General features: G+C 50.6%; 1 protein-coding gene across 1 annotated transcript in view; it reads left to right on the plus strand.

Annotated features, from left to right (window-relative positions):
* Window positions 1–26,202, plus strand: part of LOC148431180 (uncharacterized) — a gene marked incomplete at its 3' end in the record, with an annotated part of 167,843 nt that overhangs the window by 52,796 nt on the left and 88,845 nt on the right. Inside the window, exons 6-7 of the mRNA XM_088466237.1 lie at window positions 2,068–2,213; window positions 3,058–3,168. Coding sequence (XP_088322363.1) covers window positions 2,068–2,213; window positions 3,058–3,168 — 257 coding nt within the window. The remainder of the gene's footprint in view (window positions 1–2,067; window positions 2,214–3,057; window positions 3,169–26,202) is intronic.

Here is a 26,202-nt window from a genome sequence, read left to right on the forward strand (position 1 = left end):
AGCTTACTAATTATTACTAATTATTACTGTGTGCAATGCTTACTAATTATTACTGTGTGCATAGCTTACTAATTATTACTGTGTGCATAGCTTACTAATTATTACTAATTATTACTGTGTGCATAGCTTACTAATTATTACTAATTATTACTGTGTGCATAGCTTACTAATTATTACTGTGTGCATAGCTTACTAATTATTACTGTGTGCATAGCTTACTAATTATTACTGTGTGCATAGCTTACTAATTATTACTAATTATTACTGTGTGCATAGCTTACTAATTATTACTAATTATTACTGTGTGCATAGCTTACTAATTATTACTGTGTGCATAGCTTACTAATTATTACTGTGTGCATAGCTTACTAATTATTACTGTGTGCATAGTTTACTAATTATTACTAATTATTATTGTGTGCATAGCTTACTAATTATTACTAATGTGTGCATAGCTTACTAATTACTAATTATTACTGTGTGCATAGCTTACTAATTATTACTGTGTGCTTAGCTTACTAATTATTACTAATTATTACTGTGTGCATAGCTTACTTATTATTACTGTGTGCATAGCTTACTAATTTATTTAAATGGCGCCTCCACCTTTTTATATAGCACTTTTCAGCCCAATATGGTGCCTGCAGTGTAAATTCCCTACCCCAAATGAGCACGCACTCTCTAGGGCCTATGTGTGTCAGTAACTAGTTACGTTATTAATATGGGTGGAAATCAGAGCACCTGCAGAACACCCACACAAACATTGGGGGGAACATATAAACTCTGCACAGATAGGCTTCTAGTCAGAGCTGAGCCCAGTGCTGCAAATCAACAACCCTATCCATGCACTGGGAGCAACAACCCTATCCATGCACTGGGAGCAACAACCCTATCCATGCACTGGGAGCATATATATGTGTGTGTATGTATGTATATATGTATATTCTCTATCCGTATGTAGTGGTCTCAGTCATCAGTATAGTAATAGCTGTAGTTTAGCAGACGGCGCTGGTCTGCTATTGGATGTAGAGCTGGGGGCATTTGGTAGACGGCGCTGGTCTGTTAATGGATGTAGAGCTGGGGGCATTTGGTAGATGGCGCTGGTCTGCTATTGGATGTAGAGCTGGGGGCATTTGGTAGACGGCGCTGGTCTGCTATTGGATGTAGAGCTGGGGGCATTTGGTAGATGGCGCTGGTCTGCTATTGGATGTAGAGCTGGGGGCATTTGGTAGACGTCGCTGGTCTGCTATTGGATGTAGAGCTGGGGGCATTTGGTAGACGCCGCTGGTCTGCTATTGGATGTAGAGCTGGGGGCATTTGGTAGACGGCGCTGGTCTGCTATTGGATGTAGAGCTGGGGGCATTTGGTAGACGGCGCTGGTCTGCTATTGGATGTAGAGCTGGGGGCATTTGGTAGACGGCGCTGGTCTGCTATTGGATGTAGAGCTGGGGGCATTTGGTAGACGGCGCTGGTCTGCTATTGGATGTAGAGCTGGGGGCATTTGGTAGATGGCGCTGGTCTGCTAATGGATGTAGAGCTGGGGGCATTTGGTAGACGGCGCTGGTCTGCTATTGGAAGTAGAGCTGGGGGCATTTGGTAGACGGCGCTGGTCTGTTAATGGATGTAGAGCTGGGGGCATTTGGTAGATGGCGCTGGTCTGCTATTGGATGTAGAGCTGGGGGTATTTGGTAGACGGCGCTGGTCTGCTATTGGATGTAGAGCTGGGGGCATTTGGTAGACGGCGCTGGTCTGCTATTGGATGTAGAGCTGGGGGCATTTGGTAGACGGCGCTGGTCTGCTATTGGATGTAGAGCTGGGGGCATTTGGTAGACGGCGCTGGTCTGCTATTGGATGTAGAGCTGGGGGCATTTGGTAGACGGCGCTGGTCTGCTATTGGATGTAGAGCTGGGGGCATTTGGTAGACGGCGCTGGTCTGCTATTGGATGTAGAGCTGGGGGCATTTGGTAGACGGCGCTGGTCTGCTATTGGATGTAGAGCTGGGGGCATTTGGTAGACTTCTTTCAATGCATTAACATCTTTAATTTAGCTCTTTCCTTTATCTCTAAGGACACTGGGACCTGCGTTCTGGGAATAAGCTGATCATGGAGGAAGGACTTGTGCCAGTGGCTCACAGCACTTTGGCTACTCGCTGCCCTTTACTTTCCAAGGAGGTCACCCTGCCGAGTGCAGAGACTGCCAGCCGGCTCCGCAAGGTCCGTGCTATGGGCTGGAATAATGGGAGCAGGATACGGCTATGCTCCCCAGCACAGGTGCTCAATATGCCGCCCTGCTATACATCCCAGCATGCTAAAATTGTGGCAGGGCATGCTGGGATGTGCAGTTTCACAGCAGCTGGAGGGGCGGCATGTTGCCTACCCGTCCTAATTATGTAATGTGTGTGTGTGTGTTTGTGACTCTTCTGATAATGGTGCGAGATTTATAATCTGAGCGTCTGCTGTCCTGTCCTACAGATGTGTCCTCATACACTATTGCTGCAGCCCTTCCCGGTGTGCAGAGCGTCTTTTTGCCTGAAAATACGTCTGTCGCAAACCGCTTCACGAGACTGCACTGATTTGTTTGACATGCGACACTTGTATATATGTGTATGAAGTGCTACAAAGAGGCGGCTGCGTTTTTTTTTTCCCCACAAAGTCCGCTGTGCTTCATATAGAGACTCCGTCACATCCAGATATAAAAGTGTTGAATGAGATTAATCCGTGCAGTCTTGTAAAGCGGTTTGTCGCAGACGCAAATAGATACTCTGCACACGGGACCTGGGGGCTCACTTGCACCAGGTGTCTCGCGCGCTGCATGGCGTATTGAGGCTTGCTGTATGAGGACTGCGTCACATGGCGTATTGAGGCTCGCTGTATGAGGACTGCGTCAAATGGCGTATTGAGGCTCGCTGTATGAGGACTGCGTCACATGGCGTATTAAGGCTCGATGTATGAGGAGGACACATCTGTACTATCATAGCTCTGTTTGTGGAAGTGTTTTTTTTTTTTTTTTGTGGAACTTGAATTTATATTTATTGTTTTTGGCCTCTTTGCTTTCCAGGAACGACAGGAAGAGCTGGCGATGGTGTGCACAGTTCTCGATCATAATAACCCCTGGAGAGAGGAGTCTATGAAACTGCGTCTAAAAAGGGTTCAGGAACAAGCAAGTGTGGTGAGAAGGCGCTGTTGGTGTGATGTGTTAGTAGGGGGAGAAGGCGCTGTGGGTGTCATGTGTTAGTAGGGGGAGAAGGCGCTGTGGGTGTGATGTGTTAGTAGGGGGAGAAGGCGCTGTGGGTGTGATGTGTTAGTAGGGGGAGAAGGCGCTGTGGGTGTGATGTGTTAGTAGTAGGAGGAGAAGGAGCTGTGGGTGTGATGTGTTAGTAGTAGGGGGAGAAGGCGCTGTGGGTGTGATGTGTTAGTAGTAGTAGGAGGAGAAGGCGCTGTGGGTGTGATGTGTTAGTAGTAGTAGGAGGAGAAGGCGCTGTGGGTGTGATGTGTTAGTAGTAGTAGGAGGAGAAGGCGCTGTGGGTGTGATGTGTTAGTAGTAGTAGGAGGAGAAGGTGCTGTGGGTGTGATGTGTTAGTAGTAGGGGGAGAAGGCGCTGTGGGTGTGATGTGTTAGTAGTAGGGGGAGAAGGTGCTGTGGGTGTGATGTGTTAGTAGTAGGAGGAGAAGGCGCTGTGGGTGTGATGTGTTAGTAGTAGGGGGAGAAGGTGCTGTGGGTGTGATGTGTTAGTAGTAGGGGGAGAAGGTGCTGTGGGTGTGATGTGTTAGTTGTAGTAGGGGTAGAAGGTGCTGTGGGTGTGATGTGTTAGTAGTAGGAGAAGAAGGTGCTGTGGGTGTGATGTGTTAGTTGTAGTAGGGGTAGAAGGTGCTGTGGGTGTGATGTGTTAGTAGTAGGGGGAGAAGGTGCTGTGGGTGTGATGTGTTAGTAGTAGGGGGAGAAGGTGCTGTGGGTGTGATGTGTTAGTAGTAGGGGGAGAAGGTGCTGTGGGTGTGATGTGTTAGTTGTAGTAGGGGTAGAAGGTGCTGTGGGTGTGATGTGTTAGTTGTAGTAGGGGTAGAAGGTGCTGTGGGTGTGATGTGTTAGTAGTAGGGGGAGAAGGTGCTGGTGGTGTGATGTGTTAGTAGTAGGAGGAGAAGGTGCTGTGGGTGTGATGTGTTAGTAGTAGGAGGAGAAGGTGCTGTGGGTGTGATGTGTTAGTAGTAGGAGGAGAAGGTGCTGTGGGTGTGATGTGTTAGTAGTAGTAGGGGGAGAAGGCGCTGTGGGTGTGATGTGTTAGTAGTAGTAGGAGGAGAAGGTGCTGTGGGTGTGATGTGTTAGTAGTAAGGGGAGAAGGCGCTGTGGGTGTGATGTGTTAGTAGTAGTAGTAGGAGGAGAAGGCGCTGTGGGTGTAATGTGTTAGTAGTAGGAGGAGAAGGTGCTGTGGGTGTGATGTGTTAGTAGTAGTAGGTGGAGAAGGCGCTGTGGGTGTGATGTGTTAGTAGTAGTAGTAGGAGGAGAAGGCGCTGTGGGTGTGATGTGTTAGTAGTAGTAGGAGGAGAAGGTGCTGTGGGTGTGATGTGTTAGTAGTAGTAGGAGGAGAAGGTGCTGTGGGTGTGATGTGTTAGTAGTAGTAGGGGGAGAAGGCGCTGTGGGTGTGATGTGTTAGTAGTAGTAGGGGGAGAAGGCGCTGTGGGTGTGATGTGTTAGTAGTAGTAGGGGGAGAAGGCGCTGTGGGTGTGATGTGTTAGTAGTAGGAGGAGAAGGCGCTGTGGGTGTGATGTGTTAGTAGTAGTAGGAGGAGAAGGCGCTGTGGGTGTGATGTGTTAGTAGTAGGAGGAGAAGGTGCTGTGGGTGTGATGTGTTAGTAGTAGTAGGAGGAGAAGGTGCTGTGGGTGTGATGTGTTAGTAGTAGGGGGAGAAGGTGCTGTGGGTGTGATGTGTTAGTAGTAGGAGGAGAAGGTGCTGTGGGTGTGATGTGTTAGTAGTAGGAGGAGAAGGTGCTGTGGGTGTGATGTGTTAGTAGTAGGAGGAGAAGGTGCTGTGGGTGTGATGTGTTAGTAGTAGTAGGGGGAGAAGGCGCTGTGGGTGTGATGTGTTAGTAGTAGTAGTAGGAGGAGAAGGTGCTGTGGGTGTGATGTGTTAGTAGTAGTAGGAGGAGAAGGTGCTGTGGGTGTGATGTGTTAGTAGTAGGAGGAGAAGGCGCTGTGGGTGTGATGTGTTAGTAGTAGGAGGAGAAGGTGCTGTGGGTGTGATGTGTTAGTAGTAGTAGGAGGAGAAGGTGCTGTGGGTGTGATGTGTTAGTAGTAGGAGGAGAAGGCGCTGTGGGTGTGATGTGTTAGTAGTAGTAGGGGGAGAAGGTGCTGTGGGTGTGATGTGTTAGTAGTAGGAGGAGAAGGTGCTGTGGGTGTGATGTGTTAGTAGTAGTAGGGGGAGAAGGTGCTGTGGGTGTGATGTGTTAGTAGTAGGAGGAGAAGGCGCTGTGGGTGTGATGTGTTAGTAGTAGTAGGAGGAGAAGGTGCTGTGGGTGTGATGTGTTAGTAGTAGTAGGAGGAGAAGGCGCTGTGGGTGTGATGTGTTAGTAGTAGGGGGAGAAGGTGCTGTGGGTGTGATGTGTTAGTAGTAGGAGGAGAAGGCGCTGTGGGTGTGATGTGTTAGTAGTAGTAGGAGGAGAAGGCGCTGTGGGTGTGATGTGTTAGTAGTAGTAGGAGGAGAAGGTGCTGTGGGTGTGATGTGTTAGTAGTAGTAGGAGGAGAAGGTGCTGTGGGTGTGATGTGTTAGTAGTAGGGGGAGAAGGTGCTGGTGGTGTGATGTAGTAGTAGGGGGAGAAGGCGCTGTGGGTGTGATGTGTTAGTAGTAGTAGGAGGAGAAGGTGCTGTGGGTGTGATGTGTTAGTAGTAGGGGGAGAAGGTGCTGGTGGTGTGATGTAGTAGTAGGGGGAGAAGGCGCTGTGGGTGTGATGTGTTAGTAGTAGTAGGGGGAGAAGGTGCTGTGGGTGTGATGTGTTAGTAGTAGTAGGAGGAGAAGGTGCTGTGGGTGTGATGTGTTAGTAGTAGTAGGAGGAGAAGGTGCTGTGGGTGTGATGTGTTAGTAGTAGGAGGAGAAGGCGCTGTGGGTGTGATGTGTTAGTAGTAGTAGGAGGAGAAGGCGCTGTGGATGTGATGTGTTAGTAGTAGGAGGAGAAGGCGCTGTGGGTGTGATGTGTTAGTAGTAGTAGGGGGAGAAGGTGCTGTGGGTGTAATGTGTTAGTAGTAGTAGGGGGAGAAGGTGCTGTGGGTGTAATGTGTTAGTAGTAGGAGGAGAAGGTGCTGTGGGTGTGATGTGTTAGTAGTAGTAGGGGGAGAAGGCGCTGTGGGTGTGATGTGTTAGTAGTAGTAGGAGGAGAAGGCGCTGTGGGTGTGATGTGTTAGTAGTAGTAGGAGGAGAAGGCGCTGTGGGTGTGATGTGTTAGTAGTAGTAGGGGGAGAAGGCGCTGTGGGTGTAATGTGTTAGTAGTAGGAGGAGAAGATGCTGTGGGTGTGATGTGTTAGTAGTAGGAGGAGAAGGTGCTGTGGGTGTGATGTGTTGGTAGTAGGGGGAGAAGGTGCTGTGGGTGTGATGTGTTGGTAGTAGTAGGAGGAGAAGGTGCTGTGGGTGTGATGTGTTAGTAGTAGTAGGAGGAGAAGGTGCTGTGGGTGTGATGTGTTAGTAGTAGTAGGAGGAGAAGGCGCTGTGGGTGTGATGTGTTAGTAGTAGGGGGAGAAGGCGCTGTGGGTGTGATGTGTTAGTAGTAGGGGGAGAAGGTGCTGGTGGTGTGATGTGTTAGTAGTAGTAGGGGGAGAAGGCGCTGTGGGTGTGATGTGTTAGTAGTAGGAGGAGAAGGCGCTGTGGGTGTGATGTGTTAGTAGTAGGAGGAGAAGGCGCTGTGGGTGTGATGTGTTAGTAGTAGTAGGAGGAGAAGGCGCTGTGGGTGTGATGTGTTAGTAGTAGTAGGAGGAGAAGGTGCTGTGGGTGTGATGTGTTAGTAGTAGTAGGAGGAGAAGGTGCTGTGGGTGTGATGTGTTAGTAGTAGGAGGAGAAGGTGCTGTGGGTGTGATGTGTTAGTAGTAGTAGGAGGAGAAGGTGCTGTGGGTGTGATGTGTTAGTAGTAGGAGGAGAAGGCGCTGTGGGTGTGATGTGTTAGTAGTAGGAGGAGAAGGTGCTGTGGGTGTGATGTGTTAGTAGTAGTAGGTGGAGAAGGCGCTGTGGGTGTGATGTGTTAGTAGTAGGAGGAGAAGGCGCTGTGGGTGTGATGTGTTAGTAGTAGGGGGAGAAGGTGCTGTGGGTGTGATGTGTTAGTAGTAGGAGGAGAAGGTGCTGTGGGTGTGATGTGTTAGTAGTAGTAGTAGAAGGAGAAGGTGCTGTGGGTGTGATGTGTTAGTAGTAGTAGGGGGAGAAGGTGCTGTGGGTGTGATGTGTTAGTAGTAGGGGGAGAAGGTGCTGTGGGTGTGATGTGTTAGTAGTAGTAGGAGAAGGTGCTGTGGGTGTGATGTGTTAGTAGTAGGGGGAGAAGGTGCTGTGGGTGTGATGTGTTAGTAGTAGTAGGGGGAGAAGGTGCTGTGGGTGTGATGTGTTAGTAGTAGTAGGGGTAGAAGGTGCTGTGGGTGTGATGTGTTAGTAGTAGTAGGGGGAGAAGGTGCTGTGGGTGTGATGTGTTAGTAGTAGTAGGGGTAGAAGGTGCTGTGGGTGTGATGTGTTAGTAGTAGGGGGAGAAGGTGCTGTGGGTGTGATGTGTTAGTAGTAGGAGGAGAAGGTGCTGTGGGTGTGATGTGTTAGTAGTAGTAGTAGGGGGAGAAGGTGCTGTGGGTGTGATGTGTTAGTAGTAGTAGGAGGAGAAGGTGCTGTGGGTGTGATGTGTTAGTAGTAGTAGAAGGAGAAGGTGCTGTGGGTGTGATGTGTTAGTAGTAGGAGGAGAAGGTGCTGTGGGTGTGATGTGTTAGTAGTAGTAGGAGGAGAAGGTGCTGTGGGTGTGATGTGTTAGTAGTAGTAGGAGGAGAAGGTGCTGTGGGTGTGATGTGTTAGTAGTAGTAGAAGGAGAAGGTGCTGTGGGTGTGATGTGTTAGTAGTAGGAGGAGAAGGCGCTGTGGGTGTGATGTGTTAGTAGTAGTAGTAGGGGGAGAAGGTGCTGTGGGTGTGATGTGTTAGTAGTAGTAGTAGGAGGAGAAGGTGCTGTGGGTGTGTTGGTAGTAGGAGGAGAAGGTGCTGTGGGTGTGATGTGTTAGTAGTAGGAGGAGAAGGTGCTGTGGGTGTGATGTGTTAGTAGTAGTAGGAGGAGGAGAAGGTGCTGTGGGTGTGTTGGTAGTAGGAGGAGAAGGTGCTGTGGGTGTGATGTGTTAGTAGTAGGAGGAGAAGGCGCTGTGGGTGTGATGTGTTAGTAGTAGTAGGAGGAGAAGGCGCTGTGGGTGTGATGTGTTAGTAGTAGTAGGAGGAGAAGGTGCTGTGGGTGTGATGTGTTAGTAGTAGGAGGAGAAGGCGCTGTGGGTGTGATGTGTTAGTAGTAGTAGGAGGAGAAGGCGCTGTGGGTGTGATGTGTTAGTAGTAGGAGGAGAAGGTGCTGTGGGTGTGATGTGTTAGTAGTAGTAGGAGGAGAAGGCGCTGTGGGTGTGATGTGTTAGTAGTAGTAGGAGGAGAAGGCGCTGTGGGTGTGATGTGTTAGTAGTAGTAGGAGGAGAAGGTGCTGTGGGTGTGATGTGTTAGTAGTAGTAGGAGGAGAAGGCGCTGTGGGTGTGATGTGTTAGTAGTAGGAGGAGAAGGTGCTGTGGGTGTGATGTGTTAGTAGTAGTAGGAGGAGAAGGTGCTGTGGGTGTGATGTGTTAGTAGTAGGAGGAGAAGGTGCTGTGGGTGTGATGTGTTAGTAGTAGTAGGGGGAGAAGGCGCTGTGGGTGTGATGTGTTAGTAGTAGTAGGGGGAGAAGGCGCTGTGGGTGTGATGTGTTAGTAGTAGTAGGAGGAGAAGGCGCTGTGGGTGTGATGTGTTAGTAGTAGTAGTAGGAGGAGAAGGTGCTGTGGGTGTGATGTGTTAGTAGTAGTAGGAGGAGAAGGCGCTGTGGGTGTGATGTGTTAGTAGTAGTAGGGGTAGAAGGTGCTGTGGGTGTGATGTGTTAGTAGTAGGGGGAGAAGGTGCTGTGGGTGTGATGTGTTAGTAGTAGGAGGAGAAGGTGCTGTGGGTGTGATGTGTTAGTAGTAGTAGGAGGAGAAGGTGCTGTGGGTGTGATGTGTTAGTAGTAGTAGGAGGAGAAGGCGCTGTGGGTGTGATGTGTTAGTAGTAGTAGGAGGAGAAGGTGCTGTGGGTGTGATGTGTTAGTAGTAGGAGGAGAAGGCGCTGTGGGTGTGATGTGTTAGTAGTAGGAGGAGAAGGCGCTGTGGGTGTGATGTGTTAGTAGTAGTAGGGGGAGAAGGTGCTGTGGGTGTGATGTGTTAGCAGTAGGAGGAGAAGGCGCTGTGGGTGTGATGTGTTAGTAGTAGGAGGAGAAGGCGCTGTGGGTGTGATGTGTTAGTAGTAGTAGTAGGGGGAGAAGGTGCTGTGGGTGTGATGTGTTAGTAGTAGTAGTAGGAGGAGAAGGTGCTGTGGGTGTGATGTGTTAGTAGTAGGAGGAGAAGGTGCTGTGGGTGTGATGTGTTAGTAGTAGTAGGAGGAGGAGAAGGTGCTGTGGGTGTGATGTGTTAGTAGTAGTAGGAGGAGAAGGCGCTGTGGGTGTGATGTGTTAGTAGTAGGAGGAGAAGGTGCTGTGGGTGTGATGTGTTAGTAGTAGTAGGAGGAGAAGGTGCTGTGGGTGTGATGTGTTAGTAGTAGTAGGAGGAGAAGGTGCTGTGGGTGTGATGTGTTAGTAGTAGTAGGAGGAGAAGGTGCTGTGGGTGTGATGTGTTAGTAGTAGTAGGAGGAGAAGGTGCTGTGGGTGTGATGTGTTAGTAGTAGTAGGGGGAGAAGGCGCTGTGGGTGTGATGTGTTAGTAGTAGTAGGGGGAGAAGGCGCTGTGGGTGTGATGTGTTAGTAGTAGTAGGGGGAGAAGGCGCTGTGGGTGTGATGTGTTAGTAGTAGTAGGGGGAGAAGGCGCTGTGGGTGTGATGTGTTAGTAGTAGTAGTAGTAGGAGGAGAAGGCGCTGTGGGTGTGATGTGTTAGTAGTAGTAGGGGGAGAAGGTGCTGTGGGTGTGATGTGTTAGTAGTAGTAGGGGGAGAAGGCGCTGTGGGTGTGATGTGTTAGTAGTAGTAGGGGGAGAAGGCGCTGTGGGTGTGATGTGTTAGTAGTAGTAGGGGGAGAAGGCGCTGTGGGTGTGATGTGTTAGTAGTAGTAGTAGTAGGAGGAGAAGGCGCTGTGGGTGTGATGTGTTAGTAGTAGGAGGAGAAGGCGATGTGGGTGTGATGTGTTAGTAGTAGGAGGAGAAGGCGCTGTGGGTGTGATGTGTTAGTAGTAGTAGTAGGAGGAGAAGGTGCTGTGGGTGTGATGTGTTAGTAGTAGTAGGAGGAGAAGGCGCTGTGGGTGTGATGTGTTAGTAGTAGGAGGAGAAGGCGCTGTGGGTGTGATGTGTTAGTAGTAGGAGGAGAAGGCGCTGTGGGTGTGATGTGTTAGTAGTAGTAGGAGGAGAAGGCGCTGTGGGTGTGATGTGTTAGTAGTAGGAGGAGAAGGCGCTGTGGGTGTGATGTGTTAGTAGTAGGAGAAGATGCTGTGGGTGTGATGTGTTAGTAGTAGTAGGAGGAGAAGGTGCTGTGGGTGTGATGTGTTAGTAGTAGTAGGAGGAGAAGGCACTGTGGGTGTGATGTGTTAGTAGTAGTAGAAGGAGAAGGCGCTGTGGGTGTGATGTGTTAGTAGTAGTAGGAGGAGAAGGCGCTGTGGGTGTGATGTGTTAGTAGGGGGAGAAGGCGCTGTGGGTGTGATGTGTTAGTAGGGGGAGAAGGCGCTGTGGGTGTGATGTGTTAGTAGTAGGAGGAGAAGGCGCTGTGGGTGTGATGTGTTAGTAGTAGTAGGAGAAGGTGCTGTGGGTGTGATGTGTTAGTAGTAGGAGGAGAAGGTGCTGTGGGTGTGATGTGTTAGTAGTAGTAGGAGGAGAAGGTGCTGTGGGTGTGATGTGTTAGTAGTAGGAGGAGGAGAAGGTGCTGTGGGTGTGATGTGTTAGTAGGGGGAGAAGGCGCTGTGGGTGTGATGTGTTAGTAGTAGTAGTAGGAGAAGGTGCTGTGGGTGTGATGTGTTAGTAGGAGGAGAAGGCGCTGTGGGTGTGATGTGTTAGTAGTAGGAGGAGAAGGTGCTGTGGGTGTGATGTGTTAGTAGTAGTAGGAGGAGAAGGCGCTGTGGGTGTGATGTGTGTTAGTAGTAGGAGGAGAAGGTGCTGTGGGTGTGATGTGTTAGTAGTAGTAGGAGAAGGTGCTGTGGGTGTGATGTGTTAGTAGTAGTAGGAGGAGAAGGTGCTGTGGGTGTGATGTGTTAGTAGTAGTAGGGGGAGAAGGTGCTGTGGGTGTGATGTGTTAGTAGTAGGGGGAGAAGGTGCTGTGGGTGTTATGTGTTAGTAGTAGTAGTAGGAGGAGAAGGTGCTGTGGGTGTGATGTGTTAGTAGTAGTAGGAGGAGAAGGTGCTGTGGGTGTGATGTGTTAGTAGTAGTAGGAGGAGGAGAAGGTGCTGTGGGTGTGATGTGTTAGTAGTAGGAGGAGAAGGTGCTGTGGGTGTGATGTGTTAGTAGTAGTAGGTGGAGAAGGCGCTGTGGGTGTGATGTGTTAGTAGTAGGGGGAGAAGGTGCTGTGGGTGTTATGTGTTAGTAGTAGTAGGAGGAGAAGGCGCTGTGGGTGTGATGTGTTAGTAGTAGGGGTAGAAGGTGCTGTGGGTGTGATGTGTTAGTAGTAGGGGGAGAAGGTGCTGTGGGTGTTATGTGTTAGTAGTAGTAGGAGGAGAAGGTGCTGTGGGTGTGATGTGTTAGTAGTAGGAGGAGAAGGCGCTGTGGGTGTGATGTGTTAGTAGTAGGAGGAGAAGGCGCTGTGGGTGTGATGTGTTAGTAGTAGGAGGAGAAGGTGCTGTGGGTGTGATGTGTTAGTAGTAGTAGGAGGAGAAGGCGCTGTGGGTGTAATGTGTTAGTAGTAGGAGGAGAAGGCGCTGTGGGTGTGATGTGTTAGTAGTAGGGGGAGGAGAAGGTGCTGTGGGTGTGATGTGTTAGTAGTAGTAGGAGGAGAAGGTGCTGTGGGTGTGATGTGTTAGTAGTAGGGGGAGGAGAAGGTGCTGTGGGTGTGATGTGTTAGTAGTAGTAGGAGGAGAAGGTGCTGTGGGTGTGATGTGTTAGTAGTAGTAGGAGGAGAAGGTGCTGTGGGTGTGATGTGTTAGTAGTAGGGGGAGGAGAAGGTGCTGTGGGTGTGATGTGTTAGTAGTAGGGGGAGGAGAAGGTGCTGTGGATGTGATGTGTTAGTAGTAGGGGGAGAAGGTGCTGTGGGTGTGATGTGTTAGTAGTAGGGGGAGAAGGTGCTGTGGGTGTGATGTTAGTAGTAGGAGGAGAAGGCACTGTGGGTGTGATGTGTTAGTAGTAGGGGGAGAAGGCGCTGTGGGTGTGATGTGTTAGTAGTAGGAGGAGAAGGTGCTGTGGGTGTGATGTGTTAGTAGTAGTAGGAGGAGAAGGCGCTGTGGGTGTGATGTGTTAGTAGTAGGAGGAGAAGGCGCTGTGGGTGTGATGTGTTAGTAGTAGGAGGAGGAGAAGGTGCTGTGGGTGTGATGTGTTAGTAGTAGGGAGGAGAAGGTGCTGTGGGTGTGATGTGTTAGTAGTAGGGGGAGAAGGTGCTGTGGGTGTGATGTGTTAGTAGTAGGAGGAGAAGGCGCTGTGGGTGTGATGTGTTAGTAGTAGTAGGAGGAGAAGGTGCTGTGGGTGTGATGTGTTAGTAGTAGGAGGAGAAGGCGCTGTGGGTGTGATGTGTTAGTAGTAGGAGGAGAAGGCGCTGTGGGTGTGATGTGTTAGTAGTAGGAGGAGAAGGTGCTGTGGGTGTGATGTGTTAGTAGTAGTAGGAGGAGAAGGCGCTGTGGGTGTGATGTGTTAGTAGTAGTAGGAGGAGAAGGCGCTGTGGGTGTGATGTGTTAGTAGTAGTAGGAGGAGAAGGCGCTGTGGGTGTGATGTGTTAGTAGTAGGAGGAGAAGGTGCTGTGGGTGTGATGTGTTAGTAGTAGTAGGAGGAGAAGGTGCTGTGGGTGTGATGTGTTAGTAGTAGGGGAGAAGGCGCTGTGGGTGTGATGTTTTAGTAGTAGTAGGAGGAGAAGGCGCTGTGGGTGTGATGTGTTAGTAGTAGGAGGAGAAGGTGCTGTGGGTGTGATGTGTTAGTAGTAGTAGGAGGAGAAGGTGCTGTGGGTGTGATGTGTTAGTAGTAGTAGGAGGAGAAGGTGCTGTGGGTGTGATGTGTTAGTAGTAGTAGGAGGAGAAGGTGCTGTGGGTGTGATGTGTTAGTAGTAGTAGGGGGAGAAGGCGCTGTGGGTGTGATGTGTTAGTAGTAGTAGGGGGAGAAGGCGCTGTGGGTGTGATGTGTTAGTAGTAGTAGGGGGAGAAGGTGCTGTGGGTGTGATGTGTTAGTAGTAGTAGGAGGAGAAGGTGCTGTGGGTGTGATGTGTTAGTAGTAGTAGGAGGAGAAGGTGCTGTGGGTGTGATGTGTTAGTAGTAGTAGGAGGAGAAGGTGCTGTGGGTGTGATGTGTTAGTAGTAGTAGGGGGAGAAGGCGCTGTGGGTGTGATGTGTTAGTAGTAGTAGGGGGAGAAGGCGCTGTGGGTGTGATGTGTTAGTAGTAGTAGGGGGAGAAGGCGCTGTGGGTGTGATGTGTTAGTAGTAGTAGGGGGAGAAGGCGCTGTGGGTGTGATGTGTTAGTAGTAGTAGTAGTAGGAGGAGAAGGCGCTGTGGGTGTGATGTGTTAGTAGTAGTAGGGGGAGAAGGTGCTGTGGGTGTGATGTGTTAGTAGTAGTAGGGGGAGAAGGCGCTGTGGGTGTGATGTGTTAGTAGTAGTAGGGGAGAAGGCGCTGTGGGTGTGATGTGTTAGTAGTAGTAGGGGGAGAAGGCGCTGTGGGTGTGATGTGTTAGTAGTAGTAGTAGGAGGAGAAGGCGCTGTGGGTGTGATGTGTTAGTAGTAGGAGGAGAAGGCGCTGTGGGTGTGATGTGTTAGTAGTAGGAGGAGATGGCGCTGTGGGTGTGATGTGTTAGTAGGGGGAGAAGGCGCTGTGTGTGTGATGTGTTAGTAGTAGTAGGAGGAGAAGGTGCTGTGGGTGTGATGTGTTAGTAGTAGTAGGAGGAGAAGGCGCTGTGGGTGTGATGTGTTAGTAGTAGGAGGAGAAGGTGCTGTGGGTGTGATGTGTTAGTAGTAGTAGGAGGAGAAGGCGCTGTGGGTGTGATGTGTTAGTAGTAGGAGGAGAAGGCGCTGTGGGTGTGATGTGTTAGTAGTAGTAGGAGGAGAAGGCGCTGTGGGTGTGATGTGTTAGTAGTAGTAGGAGGAGAAGGCGCTGTGGGTGTGATGTGTTAGTAGTAGTAGGAGGAGAAGGTGCTGTGGGTGTGATGTGTTAGTAGTAGTAGGAGGAGAAGGTGCTGTGGGTGTGATGTGTTAGTAGTAGGAGGAGAAGGTGCTGTGGGTGTGATGTGTTAGTAGTAGTAGGAGGAGAAGGCGCTGTGGGTGTGATGTGTTAGTAGTAGGAGGAGAAGGTGCTGTGGGTGTGATGTGTTAGTAGGGGGAGAAGGCGCTGTGTGTGTGATGTGTTAGTAGTAGTAGGGGGAGAAGGCGCTGTGGGTGTGATGTGTTAGTAGTAGTAGGGGGAGAAGGCGCTGTGGGTGTGATGTGTTAGTAGTAGTAGGGGGAGAAGGCGCTGTGGGTGTGATGTGTTAGTAGTAGTAGTAGGAGGAGAAGGCGCTGTGGGTGTGATGTGTTAGTAGTAGGAGGAGAAGGCGCTGTGGGTGTGATGTGTTAGTAGTAGGAGGAGATGGCGCTGTGGGTGTGATGTGTTAGTAGTAGTAGTAGGAGGAGAAGGTGCTGTGGGTGTGATGTGTTAGTAGTAGTAGGAGGAGAAGGCGCTGTGGGTGTGATGTGTTAGTAGTAGGAGGAGAAGGCGCTGTGGGTGTGATGTGTTAGTAGTAGGAGGAGAAGGCGCTGTGGGTGTGATGTGTTAGTAGGGGGAGAAGGCACTGTGGGTGTGATGTGTTAGTAGGGGGAGAAGGCGCTGTGGGTGTGATGTGTTAGTAGTAGGAGGAGAAGGTGCTGTGCGTGTGATGTGTTAGTAGTTGGAGGAGAAGGTGCTGTGGGTGTGATGTGTTAGTAGTAGTAGGAGGAGAAGGTGCTGTGGGTGTGATGTGTTAGTAGTAGGAGGAGAAGGTGCTGTGGGTGTGATGTGTTAGTAGTAGTAGGAGGAGAAGGCGCTGTGGGTGTGATGTGTTAGTAGTAGGAGGAGAAGGTGCTGTGGGTGTGATGTGTTAGTAGGGGGAGAAGGCGCTGTGTGTGTGATGTGTTAGTAGTAGTAGGAGGAGAAGGTGCTGTGGGTGTGATGTGTTAGTAGTAGTAGGAGGAGAAGGCGCTGTGGGTGTGATGTGTTAGTAGTAGGAGGAGAAGGTGCTGTGGGTGTGATGTGTTAGTAGTAGTAGGAGGAGAAGGTGCTGTGGGTGTGATGTGTTAGTAGTAGTAGGAGGAGAAGGCGCTGTGGGTGTGATGTGTTAGTAGTAGGAGGAGAAGGCGCTGTGGGTGTGATGTGTTAGTAGTAGTAGGAGGAGAAGGCGCTGTGGGTGTGATGTGTTAGTAGTAGGAGGAGAAGGTGCTGTGGGTGTGATGTGTTAGTAGTAGTAGGAGGAGAAGGCGCTGTGGGTGTGATGTGTTAGTAGTAGGAGGAGAAGGTGCTGTGGGTGTGATGTGTTAGTAGTAGTAGGAGGAGAAGGTGCTGTGGGTGTGATGTGTTAGTAGTAGTAGGAGGAGAAGGCGCTGTGGGTGTGATGTGTTAGTAGTAGGAGGAGAAGGCGCTGTGGGTGTGATGTGTTAGTAGTAGTAGGAGGAGAAGGCGCTGTGGGTGTGATGTGTTAGTAGTAGGAGGAGAAGGCGCTGTGGGTGTGATGTGTTAGTAGTAGGAGGAGAAGGTGCTGTGGGTGTGATGTGTTAGTAGTAGGAGGAGAAGGTGCTGTGGGTGTGATGTGTTAGTAGGGGGAGAAGGCGCTGTGGGTGTGATGTGTTAGTAGTAGGAGGAGAAGGTGCTGTGGGTGTGATGTGTTAGTAGTAGTAGGAGGAGAAGGTGCTGTGGGTGTGATGTGTTAGTAGTAGGAGGAGAAGGCGCTGTGGATGTGATGTGTTAGTAGTAGTAGGAGGAGAAGGTGCTGTGGGTGTGATGTGTTAGTAGTAGTAGGAGGAGAAGGCGCTGTGGGTGTGATGTGTTAGTAGTAGGAGGAGAAGGTGCTGTGGGTGTGATGTGTTAGTAGTAGTAGGAGGAGAAGGCGCTGTGGGTGTGATGTGTTAGTAGGGGGAGAAGGCGCTGTGGGTGTGATGTGTTAGTAGTAGGAGGAGAAGGTACTGTGGGTGTGATGTGTTAGTAGTAGTAGGAGGAGAAGGCGCTGTGGGTGTGATGTGTTAGTAGTAGTAGGAGGAGAAGGTGCTGTGGGTGTGATGTGTTAGTAGGGGGAGAAGGCGCTGTGGGTGTGATGTGTTAGTAGGGGGAGAAGGCGCTGTGGGTGTGATGTGTTAGTAGTAGTAGGAGGAGAAGGTGCTGTGGGTGTGATGTGTTGGTAGTAGTAGGAGGAGAAGGTGCTGTGGGTGTGATGTGTTAGTAGTAGTAGGAGGAGAAGGCGCTGTGGGTGTGATGTGTTAGTAGTAGGAGGAGAAGGTGCTGTGCGTGTGATGTGTTAGTAGTTGGAGGAGAAGGTGCTGTGGGTGTGATGTGTTAGTAGTAGTAGGAGGAGAAGGCGCTGTGGGTGTGATGTGTTAGTAGTAGTAGGAGGAGAAGGCGCTGTGGGTGTGATGTGTTGGTAGTAGTAGGAGGAGAAGGTGCTGTGGGTGTGATGTGTTAGTAGTAGTAGGAGGAGAAGGCGCTGTGGGTGTGATGTGTTAGTAGTAGTAGGAGGAGAAGGCGCTGTGGGTGTGATGTGTTGGTAGTAGTAGGAGGAGAAGGTGCTGTGGGTGTGATGTGTTAGTAGTAGTAGGAGGAGAAGGCGCTGTGGGTGTGATGTGTTAGTAGTAGGAGGAGAAGGTGCTGTGCGTGTGATGTGTTAGTAGTTGGAGGAGAAGGTGCTGTGGGTGTGATGTGTTAGTAGTAGTAGGAGGAGAAGGTGCTGTGGGTGTGATGTGTTAGTAGTAGGAGGAGAAGGTGCTGTGGGTGTGATGTGTTAGTAGTAGTAGGAGGAGAAGGCGCTGTGGGTGTGATGTGTTAGTAGTAGTAGGTGGAGAAGGCGCTGTGGGTGTGATGTGTTAGTAGTAGGGGGAGAAGGTGCTGTGGGTGTTATGTGTTAGTAGTAGTAGGAGGAGAAGGCGCTGTGGGTGTGATGTGTTAGTAGTAGGGGTAGAAGGTGCTGTGGGTGTGATGTGTTAGTAGTAGGGGGAGAAGGTGCTGTGGGTGTTATGTGTTAGTAGTAGTAGGAGGAGAAGGTGCTGTGGGTGTGATGTGTTAGTAGTAGGAGGAGAAGGCGCTGTGGGTGTGATGTGTTAGTAGTAGGAGGAGAAGGCGCTGTGGGTGTGATGTGTTAGTAGTAGGAGGAGAAGGTGCTGTGGGTGTGATGTGTTAGTAGTAGTAGGAGGAGAAGGCGCTGTGGGTGTAATGTGTTAGTAGTAGGAGGAGAAGGCGCTGTGGGTGTGATGTGTTAGTAGTAGGGGGAGGAGAAGGTGCTGTGGGTGTGATGTGTTAGTAGTAGTAGGAGGAGAAGGTGCTGTGGGTGTGATGTGTTAGTAGTAGGGGGAGGAGAAGGTGCTGTGGGTGTGATGTGTTAGTAGTAGTAGGAGGAGAAGGTGCTGTGGGTGTGATGTGTTAGTAGTAGTAGGAGGAGAAGGTGCTGTGGGTGTGATGTGTTAGTAGTAGGGGGAGGAGAAGGTGCTGTGGGTGTGATGTGTTAGTAGTAGGGGGAGGAGAAGGTGCTGTGGATGTGATGTGTTAGTAGTAGGGGGAGAAGGTGCTGTGGGTGTGATGTGTTAGTAGTAGGGGGAGAAGGTGCTGTGGGTGTGATGTTAGTAGTAGGAGGAGAAGGCACTGTGGGTGTGATGTGTTAGTAGTAGGGGGAGAAGGCGCTGTGGGTGTGATGTGTTAGTAGTAGGAGGAGAAGGTGCTGTGGGTGTGATGTGTTAGTAGTAGTAGGAGGAGAAGGCGCTGTGGGTGTGATGTGTTAGTAGTAGGAGGAGAAGGCGCTGTGGGTGTGATGTGTTAGTAGTAGGAGGAGGAGAAGGTGCTGTGGGTGTGATGTGTTAGTAGTAGGGGGAGAAGGTGCTGTGGGTGTGATGTGTTAGTAGTAGGGGGAGAAGGTGCTGTGGGTGTGATGTGTTAGTAGTAGGAGGAGAAGGCGCTGTGGGTGTGATGTGTTAGTAGTAGTAGGAGGAGAAGGTGCTGTGGGTGTGATGTGTTAGTAGTAGGAGGAGAAGGCGCTGTGGGTGTGATGTGTTAGTAGTAGGAGGAGAAGGCGCTGTGGGTGTGATGTGTTAGTAGTAGGAGGAGAAGGTGCTGTGGGTGTGATGTGTTAGTAGTAGTAGGAGGAGAAGGCGCTGTGGGTGTGATGTGTTAGTAGTAGTAGGAGGAGAAGGCGCTGTGGGTGTGATGTGTTAGTAGTAGTAGGAGGAGAAGGCGCTGTGGGTGTGATGTGTTAGTAGTAGGAGGAGAAGGTGCTGTGGGTGTGATGTGTTAGTAGTAGTAGGAGGAGAAGGTGCTGTGGGTGTGATGTGTTAGTAGGGGGAGAAGGCGCTGTGGGTGTGATGTTTTAGTAGTAGTAGGAGGAGAAGGCGCTGTGGGTGTGATGTGTTAGTAGTAGGAGGAGAAGGTGCTGTGGGTGTGATGTGTTAGTAGTAGGGGGAGAAGGTGCTGTGGGTGTGATGTGTTAGTAGTAGGGGGAGAAGGTGCTGTGGGTGTGATGTTAGTAGTAGGAGGAGAAGGCACTGTGGGTGTGATGTGTTAGTAGTAGGGGGAGAAGGCGCTGTGGGTGTGATGTGTTAGTAGTAGGAGGAGAAGGTGCTGTGGGTGTGATGTGTTAGTAGTAGTAGGAGGAGAAGGCGCTGTGGGTGTGATGTGTTAGTAGTAGGAGGAGAAGGCGCTGTGGGTGTGATGTGTTAGTAGTAGGAGGAGGAGAAGGTGCTGTGGGTGTGATGTGTTAGTAGTAGGGGGAGAAGGTGCTGTGGGTGTGATGTGTTAGTAGTAGGGGGAGAAGGTGCTGTGGGTGTGATGTGTTAGTAGTAGGAGGAGAAGGCGCTGTGGGTGTGATGTGTTAGTAGTAGTAGGAGGAGAAGGTGCTGTGGGTGTGATGTGTTAGTAGTAGGAGGAGAAGGCGCTGTGGGTGTGATGTGTTAGTAGTAGGAGGAGAAGGCGCTGTGGGTGTGATGTGTTAGTAGTAGGAGGAGAAGGTGCTGTGGGTGTGATGTGTTAGTAGTAGTAGGAGGAGAAGGCGCTGTGGGTGTGATGTGTTAGTAGTAGTAGGAGGAGAAGGCGCTGTGGGTGTGATGTGTTAGTAGTAGTAGGAGGAGAAGGCGCTGTGGGTGTGATGTGTTAGTAGTAGGAGGAGAAGGTGCTGTGGGTGTGATGTGTTAGTAGTAGTAGGAGGAGAAGGTGCTGTGGGTGTGATGTGTTAGTAGGGGGAGAAGGCGCTGTGGGTGTGATGTTTTAGTAGTAGTAGGAGGAGAAGGCGCTGTGGGTGTGATGTGTTAGTAGTAGGAGGAGAAGGTGCTGTGGGTGTGATGTGTTAGTAGTAGTAGGAGGAGAAGGTGCTGTGGGTGTGATGTGTTATTAGTAGTAGGAGGAGAAGGTGCTGTGGGTGTGATGTGTTAGTAGTAGTAGGAGGAGAAGGTGCTGTGGGTGTGATGTGTTAGTAGTAGTAGGGGGAGAAGGCGCTGTGGGTGTGATGTGTTAGTAGTAGTAGGGGGAGAAGGCGCTGTGGGTGTGATGTGTTAGTAGTAGTAGGGGGAGAAGGTGCTGTGGGTGTGATGTGTTAGTAGTAGTAGGAGGAGAAGGTGCTGTGGGTGTGATGTGTTAGTAGTAGTAGGAGGAGAAGGTGCTGTGGGTGTGATGTGTTAGTAGTAGTAGGAGGAGAAGGTGCTGTGGGTGTGATGTGTTAGTAGTAGTAGGGGGAGAAGGCGCTGTGGGTGTGATGTGTTAGTAGTAGTAGGGGGAGAAGGCGCTGTGGGTGTGATGTGTTAGTAGTAGTAGGGGGAGAAGGCGCTGTGGGTGTGATGTGTTAGTAGTAGTAGGGGAGAAGGCGCTGTGGGTGTGATGTGTTAGTAGTAGTAGTAGGAGGAGAAGGCGCTGTGGGTGTGATGTGTTAGTAGTAGTAGGGGGAGAAGGTGCTGTGGGTGTGATGTGTTAGTAGTAGTAGGGGGAGAAGGCGCTGTGGGTGTGATGTGTTAGTAGTAGTAGGGGGAGAAGGCGCTGTGGGTGTGATGTGTTAGTAGTAGTAGGGGGAGAAGGCGCTGTGGGTGTGATGTGTTAGTAGTAGTAGTAGGAGGAGAAGGCGCTGTGGGTGTGATGTGTTAGTAGTAGGAAGAGAAGGCGCTGTGGGTGTGATGTGTTAGTAGTAGGAGGAGATGGCGCTGTGGGTGTGATGTGTTAGTAGGGGGAGAAGGCGCTGTGTGTGTGATGTGTTAGTAGTAGTAGGAGGAGAAGGTGCTGTGGGTGTGATGTGTTAGTAGTAGTAGGAGGAGAAGGCGCTGTGGGTGTGATGTGTTAGTAGTAGGAGGAGAAGGTGCTGTGGGTGTGATGTGTTAGTAGTAGTAGGAGGAGAAGGCGCTGTGGGTGTGATGTGTTAGTAGTAGGAGGAGAAGGCGCTGTGGGTGTGATGTGTTAGTAGTAGTAGGAGGAGAAGGCGCTGTGGGTGTGATGTGTTAGTAGTAGTAGGAGGAGAAGGCGCTGTGGGTGTGATGTGTTAGTAGTAGTAGGAGGAGAAGGTGCTGTGGGTGTGATGTGTTAGTAGTAGTAGGAGGAGAAGGTGCTGTGGGTGTGATGTGTTAGTAGTAGGAGGAGAAGGTGCTGTGGGTGTGATGTGTTAGTAGTAGTAGGAGGAGAAGGCGCTGTGGGTGTGATGTGTTAGTAGTAGGAGGAGAAGGTGCTGTGGGTGTGATGTGTTAGTAGGGGGAGAAGGCGCTGTGTGTGTGATGTGTTAGTAGTAGTAGGGGGAGAAGGCGCTGTGGGTGTGATGTGTTAGTAGTAGTAGGGGGAGAAGGCGCTGTGGGTGTGATGTGTTAGTAGTAGTAGGGGGAGAAGGCGCTGTGGGTGTGATGTGTTAGTAGTAGTAGTAGGAGGAGAAGGCGCTGTGGGTGTGATGTGTTAGTAGTAGGAGGAGAAGGCGCTGTGGGTGTGATGTGTTAGTAGTAGGAGGAGATGGCGCTGTGGGTGTGATGTGTTAGTAGTAGTAGTAGGAGGAGAAGGTGCTGTGGGTGTGATGTGTTAGTAGTAGTAGGAGGAGAAGGCGCTGTGGGTGTGATGTGTTAGTAGTAGGAGGAGAAGGCGCTGTGGGTGTGATGTGTTAGTAGTAGGAGGAGAAGGCGCTGTGGGTGTGATGTGTTAGTAGTAGGAGGAGATGGCGCTGTGGGTGTGATGTGTTAGTAGTAGTAGTAGGAGGAGAAGGTGCTGTGGGTGTGATGTGTTAGTAGTAGTAGGAGGAGAAGGCGCTGTGGGTGTGATGTGTTAGTAGTAGGAGGAGAAGGCGCTGTGGGTGTGATGTGTTAGTAGGGGGAGAAGGCGCTGTGGGTGTGATGTGTTAGTAGGGGGAGAAGGCGCTGTGGGTGTGATGTGTTAGTAGTAGGAGGAGAAGGTGCTGTGCGTGTGATGTGTTAGTAGTTGGAGGAGAAGGTGCTGTGGGTGTGATGTGTTAGTAGTAGTAGGAGGAGAAGGTGCTGTGGGTGTGATGTGTTAGTAGTAGGAGGAGAAGGTGCTGTGGGTGTGATGTGTTAGTAGTAGTAGGAGGAGAAGGCGCTGTGGGTGTGATGTGTTAGTAGTAGGAGGAGAAGGTGCTGTGGGTGTGATGTGTTAGTAGGGGGAGAAGGCGCTGTGTGTGTGATGTGTTAGTAGTAGTAGGAGGAGAAGGTGCTGTGGGTGTGATGTGTTAGTAGTAGTAGGAGGAGAAGGCGCTGTGGGTGTGGGTGTGATGTGTTAGTAGTAGGAGGAGAAGGTGCTGTGGGTGTGATGTGTTAGTAGTAGTAGGAGGAGAAGGCTGCTGTGGGTGTGATGTGTTAGTAGTAGTAGGAGGAGAAGGCGCTGTGGGTGTGATGTGTTAGTAGTAGGAGGAGAAGGCGCTGTGGGTGTGATGTGTTAGTAGTAGTAGGAGGAGAAGGTGCTGTGGGTGTGATGTGTTAGTAGTAGGAGGAGAAGGTGCTGTGGGTGTGATGTGTTAGTAGTAGTAGGAGGAGAAGGCGCTGTGGGTGTGATGTGTTAGTAGTAGGAGGAGAAGGCGCTGTGGGTGTGATGTGTTAGTAGTAGTAGGAGGAGAAGGCGCTGTGGGTGTGATGTGTTAGTAGTAGTAGGAGGAGAAGGCGCTGTGGGTGTGATGTGTTAGTAGTAGGAGGAGAAGGCGCTGTGGGTGTGATGTGTTAGTAGTAGTAGGAGGAGAAGCGCTGTGGGTGTGATGTGTTAGTAGTAGGAGGAGAAGGCGCTGTGGGTGTGATGTGTTAGTAGGAGGAGAAGGCTGCTGTGGGTGTGATGTGTTAGTAGTAGGAGGAGAAGGTGCTGTGGGTGTGATGTGTTAGTAGGGGGAGAAGGCGCTGTGGGTGTGATGTGTTAGTAGTAGGAGGAGAAGGTGCTGTGGGTGTGATGTGTTAGTAGTAGTAGGAGGAGAAGGTGCTGTGGGTGTGATGTGTTAGTAGTAGGAGGAGAAGGCGCTGTGGGTGTGATGGTAGTAGTAGGAGGAGAAGGTGCTGTGGGTGTGATGTGTTAGTAGTAGTAGGAGGAGAAGGCGCTGTGGGTGTGATGTGTTAGTAGTAGGAGGAGAAGGTGCTGTGGGTGTGATGTGTTAGTAGTAGTAGGAGGAGAAGGCGCTGTGGGTGTGATGTGTTAGTAGGGGGAGAAGGCGCTGTGGGTGTGATGTGTTAGTAGTAGGAGGAGAAGGTGCTGTGGGTGTGATGTGTTAGTAGTAGTAGGAGGAGAAGGCGCTGTGGGTGTGATGTGTTAGTAGTAGTAGGAGGAGAAGGTGCTGTGGGTGTGATGTGTTAGTAGGAGGAGAAGGCGCTGTGGGTGTGATGTGTTAGTAGGGGGAGAAGGCGCTGTGGGTGTGATGTGTTAGTAGTAGTAGGAGGAGAAGGTGCTGTGGGTGTGATGTGTTGGTAGTAGTAGGAGGAGAAGGTGCTGTGGGTGTGATGTGTTAGTAGTAGTAGGAGGAGAAGGCGCTGTGGGTGTGATGTGTTAGTAGTAGGAGGAGAAGGTGCTGTGCGTGTGATGTGTTAGTAGTTGGAGGAGAAGGTGCTGTGGGTGTGATGTGTTAGTAGTAGTAGGAGGAGAAGGCGCTGTGGGTGTGATGTGTTAGTAGTAGTAGGAGGAGAAGGCGCTGTGGGTGTGATGTGTTGGTAGTAGTAGGAGGAGAAGGTGCTGTGGGTGTGATGTGTTAGTAGTAGTAGGAGGAGAAGGCGCTGTGGGTGTGATGTGTTAGTAGTAGTAGGAGGAGAAGGCGCTGTGGGTGTGATGTGTTGGTAGTAGTAGGAGGAGAAGGTGCTGTGGGTGTGATGTGTTAGTAGTAGTAGGAGGAGAAGGCGCTGTGGGTGTGATGTGTTAGTAGTAGGAGGAGAAGGTGCTGTGGTGTGATGTGTTAGTAGTAGGAGGAGAAGGTGCTGTGGGTGTGATGTGTTAGTAGTAGTAGGAGGAGAAGGTGCTGTGGGTGTGATGTGTTAGTAGTAGGAGGAGAAGGTGCTGTGGGTGTGATGTGTTAGTAGTAGTAGGAGGAGAAGGCGCTGTGGGTGTGATGTGTTAGTAGGAGGAGAAGGTGCTGTGGGTGTGATGTGTTAGTAGGGGGAGAAGGCGCTGTGTGTGTGATGTGTTAGTAGTAGTAGGAGGAGAAGGTGCTGTGGGTGTGATGTGTTAGTAGTAGTAGGAGGAGAAGGCGCTGTGGGTGTGATGTGTTAGTAGTAGGAGGAGAAGGTGCTGTGGGTGTGATGTGTTAGTAGTAGTAGGAGGAGAAGGTGCTGTGGGTGTGATGTGTTAGTAGTAGTAGGAGGAGAAGGCGCTGTGGGTGTGATGTGTTAGTAGTAGGAGGAGAAGGCGCTGTGGGTGTGATGTGTTAGTAGTAGTAGGAGGAGAAGGCGCTGTGGGTGTGATGTGTTAGTAGTAGGAGGAGAAGGTGCTGTGGGTGTGATGTGTTAGTAGTAGTAGGAGGAGAAGGCGCTGTGGGTGTGATGTGTTAGTAGTAGGAGGAGAAGGTGCTGTGGGTGTGATGTTAGTAGTAGTAGGAGGAGAAGGTGCTGTGGGTGTGATGTGTTAGTAGTAGTAGGAGGAGAAGGCGCTGTGGGTGTGATGTGTTAGTAGTAGGAGGAGAAGGCGCTGTGGGTGTGATGTGTTAGTAGTAGTAGGAGGAGAAGGCGCTGTGGGTGTGATGTGTTAGTAGTAGGAGGAGAAGGTGCTGTGGGTGTGATGTGTTAGTAGTAGGAGGAGAAGGTGCTGTGGGTGTGATGTGTTAGTAGGGGGAGAAGGCGCTGTGGGTGTGATGTGTTAGTAGTAGGAGGAGAAGGTGCTGTGGGTGTGATGTGTTAGTAGTAGTAGGAGGAGAAGGCGCTGTGGGTGTGATGTGTTAGTAGGGGGAGAAGGCGCTGTGGGTGTGATGTGTTAGTAGGGGGAGAAGGCGCTGTGGGTGTGATGTGTTAGTAGTAGGAGGAGAAGGCGCTGTGGGTGTGATGTGTTAGTAGTAGGAGGAGAAGGCGCTGTGGGTGTGATGTGTTAGTAGTAGGAGGAGAAGGTGCTGTGGGTGTGATGTGTTAGTAGTAGTAGGAGGAGAAGGTGCTGTGGGTGTGATGTGTTAGTAGTAGTAGGAGGAGAGGGTGCTGTGGGTGTGATGTGTTAGTAGTAGGAGGAGAAGGTGCTGTGGGTGTGATGTGTTAGTAGTTGGAGGAGAAGGCGCTGTGGGTGTGATGTGTTAGTAGTAGTAGGAGGAGAAGGCGCTGTGGGTGTGATGTGTTAGTAGGGGGAGAAGGCGCTGTGGGTGTGATGTGTTAGTAGGGGGAGAAGGCGCTGTGGGTGTGATGTGTTAGTAGTAGGAGGAGAAGGTGCTGTGCGTGTGATGTGTTAGTAGTTGGAGGAGAAGGTGCTGTGGGTGTGATGTGTTAGTAGTAGTAGGAGGAGAGGGTGCTGTGGGTGTGATGTGTTAGTAGTAGTAGGAGGAGAAGGCGCTGTGGGTGTGATGTGTTAGTAGTAGTAGGAGGAGAAGGCGCTGTGGGTGTGATGTGTTAGTAGTAGTAGGAGGAGAAGGTGCTGTGGGTGTGATGTGTTAGTAGTAGTAGGAGGAGAACGTGCTGTGGGTGTGATGTGTTAGTAGTAGGAGGAGAAGGTGCTGTGGGTGTGATGTGTTAGTAGTAGGAGGAGAAGGTGCTGTGGGTGTGATGTGTTAGTAGGGGGAGAAGGCGCTGTGGGTGTGATGTGTTAGTAGTAGGAGGAGAAGGTGCTGTGGGTGTGATGTGTTAGTAGGGGGAGAAGGCGCTGTGGGTGTGATGTGTTAGTAGTAGGAGGAGAAGGTGCTGTGGGTGTGATGTGTTAGTAGTAGTAGGAGGAGAAGGTGCTGTGGGTGTGATGTGTTGGTAGTAGGAGGAGAAGGTGCTGTGGGTGTGATGTGTTAGTAGTAGGAGGAGAAGGCGCTGTGGGTGTGATGTGTTAGTAGTAGGAGGAGAAGGTGCTGTGGGTGTGATGTGTTAGTAGTAGTAGGAGGAGAAGGTGCTGTGGGTGTGATGTGTTAGTAGTAGGAGGAGGAGAAGGTGCTGTGGGTGTGATGTGTTAGTAGTAGTAGGAGGAGAAGGCGCTGTGGGTGTGATGTGTTAGTAGTAGGAGGAGAAGGCGCTGTGGGTGTGATGTGTTAGTAGTAGGAGGAGAAGGTGCTGTGGGTGTGATGTGTTAGTAGTAGTAGGAGGAGAAGGCGCTGTGGGTGTGATGTGTGTTA

The sequence above is a fragment of the Taudactylus pleione genome, unplaced genomic scaffold (assembly GCF_031769625.1).
Source record: "Taudactylus pleione unplaced genomic scaffold, aTauple2 ptg002705l, whole genome shotgun sequence".
Taxonomy (NCBI): Eukaryota; Metazoa; Chordata; class Amphibia; order Anura; family Myobatrachidae; genus Taudactylus; species Taudactylus pleione.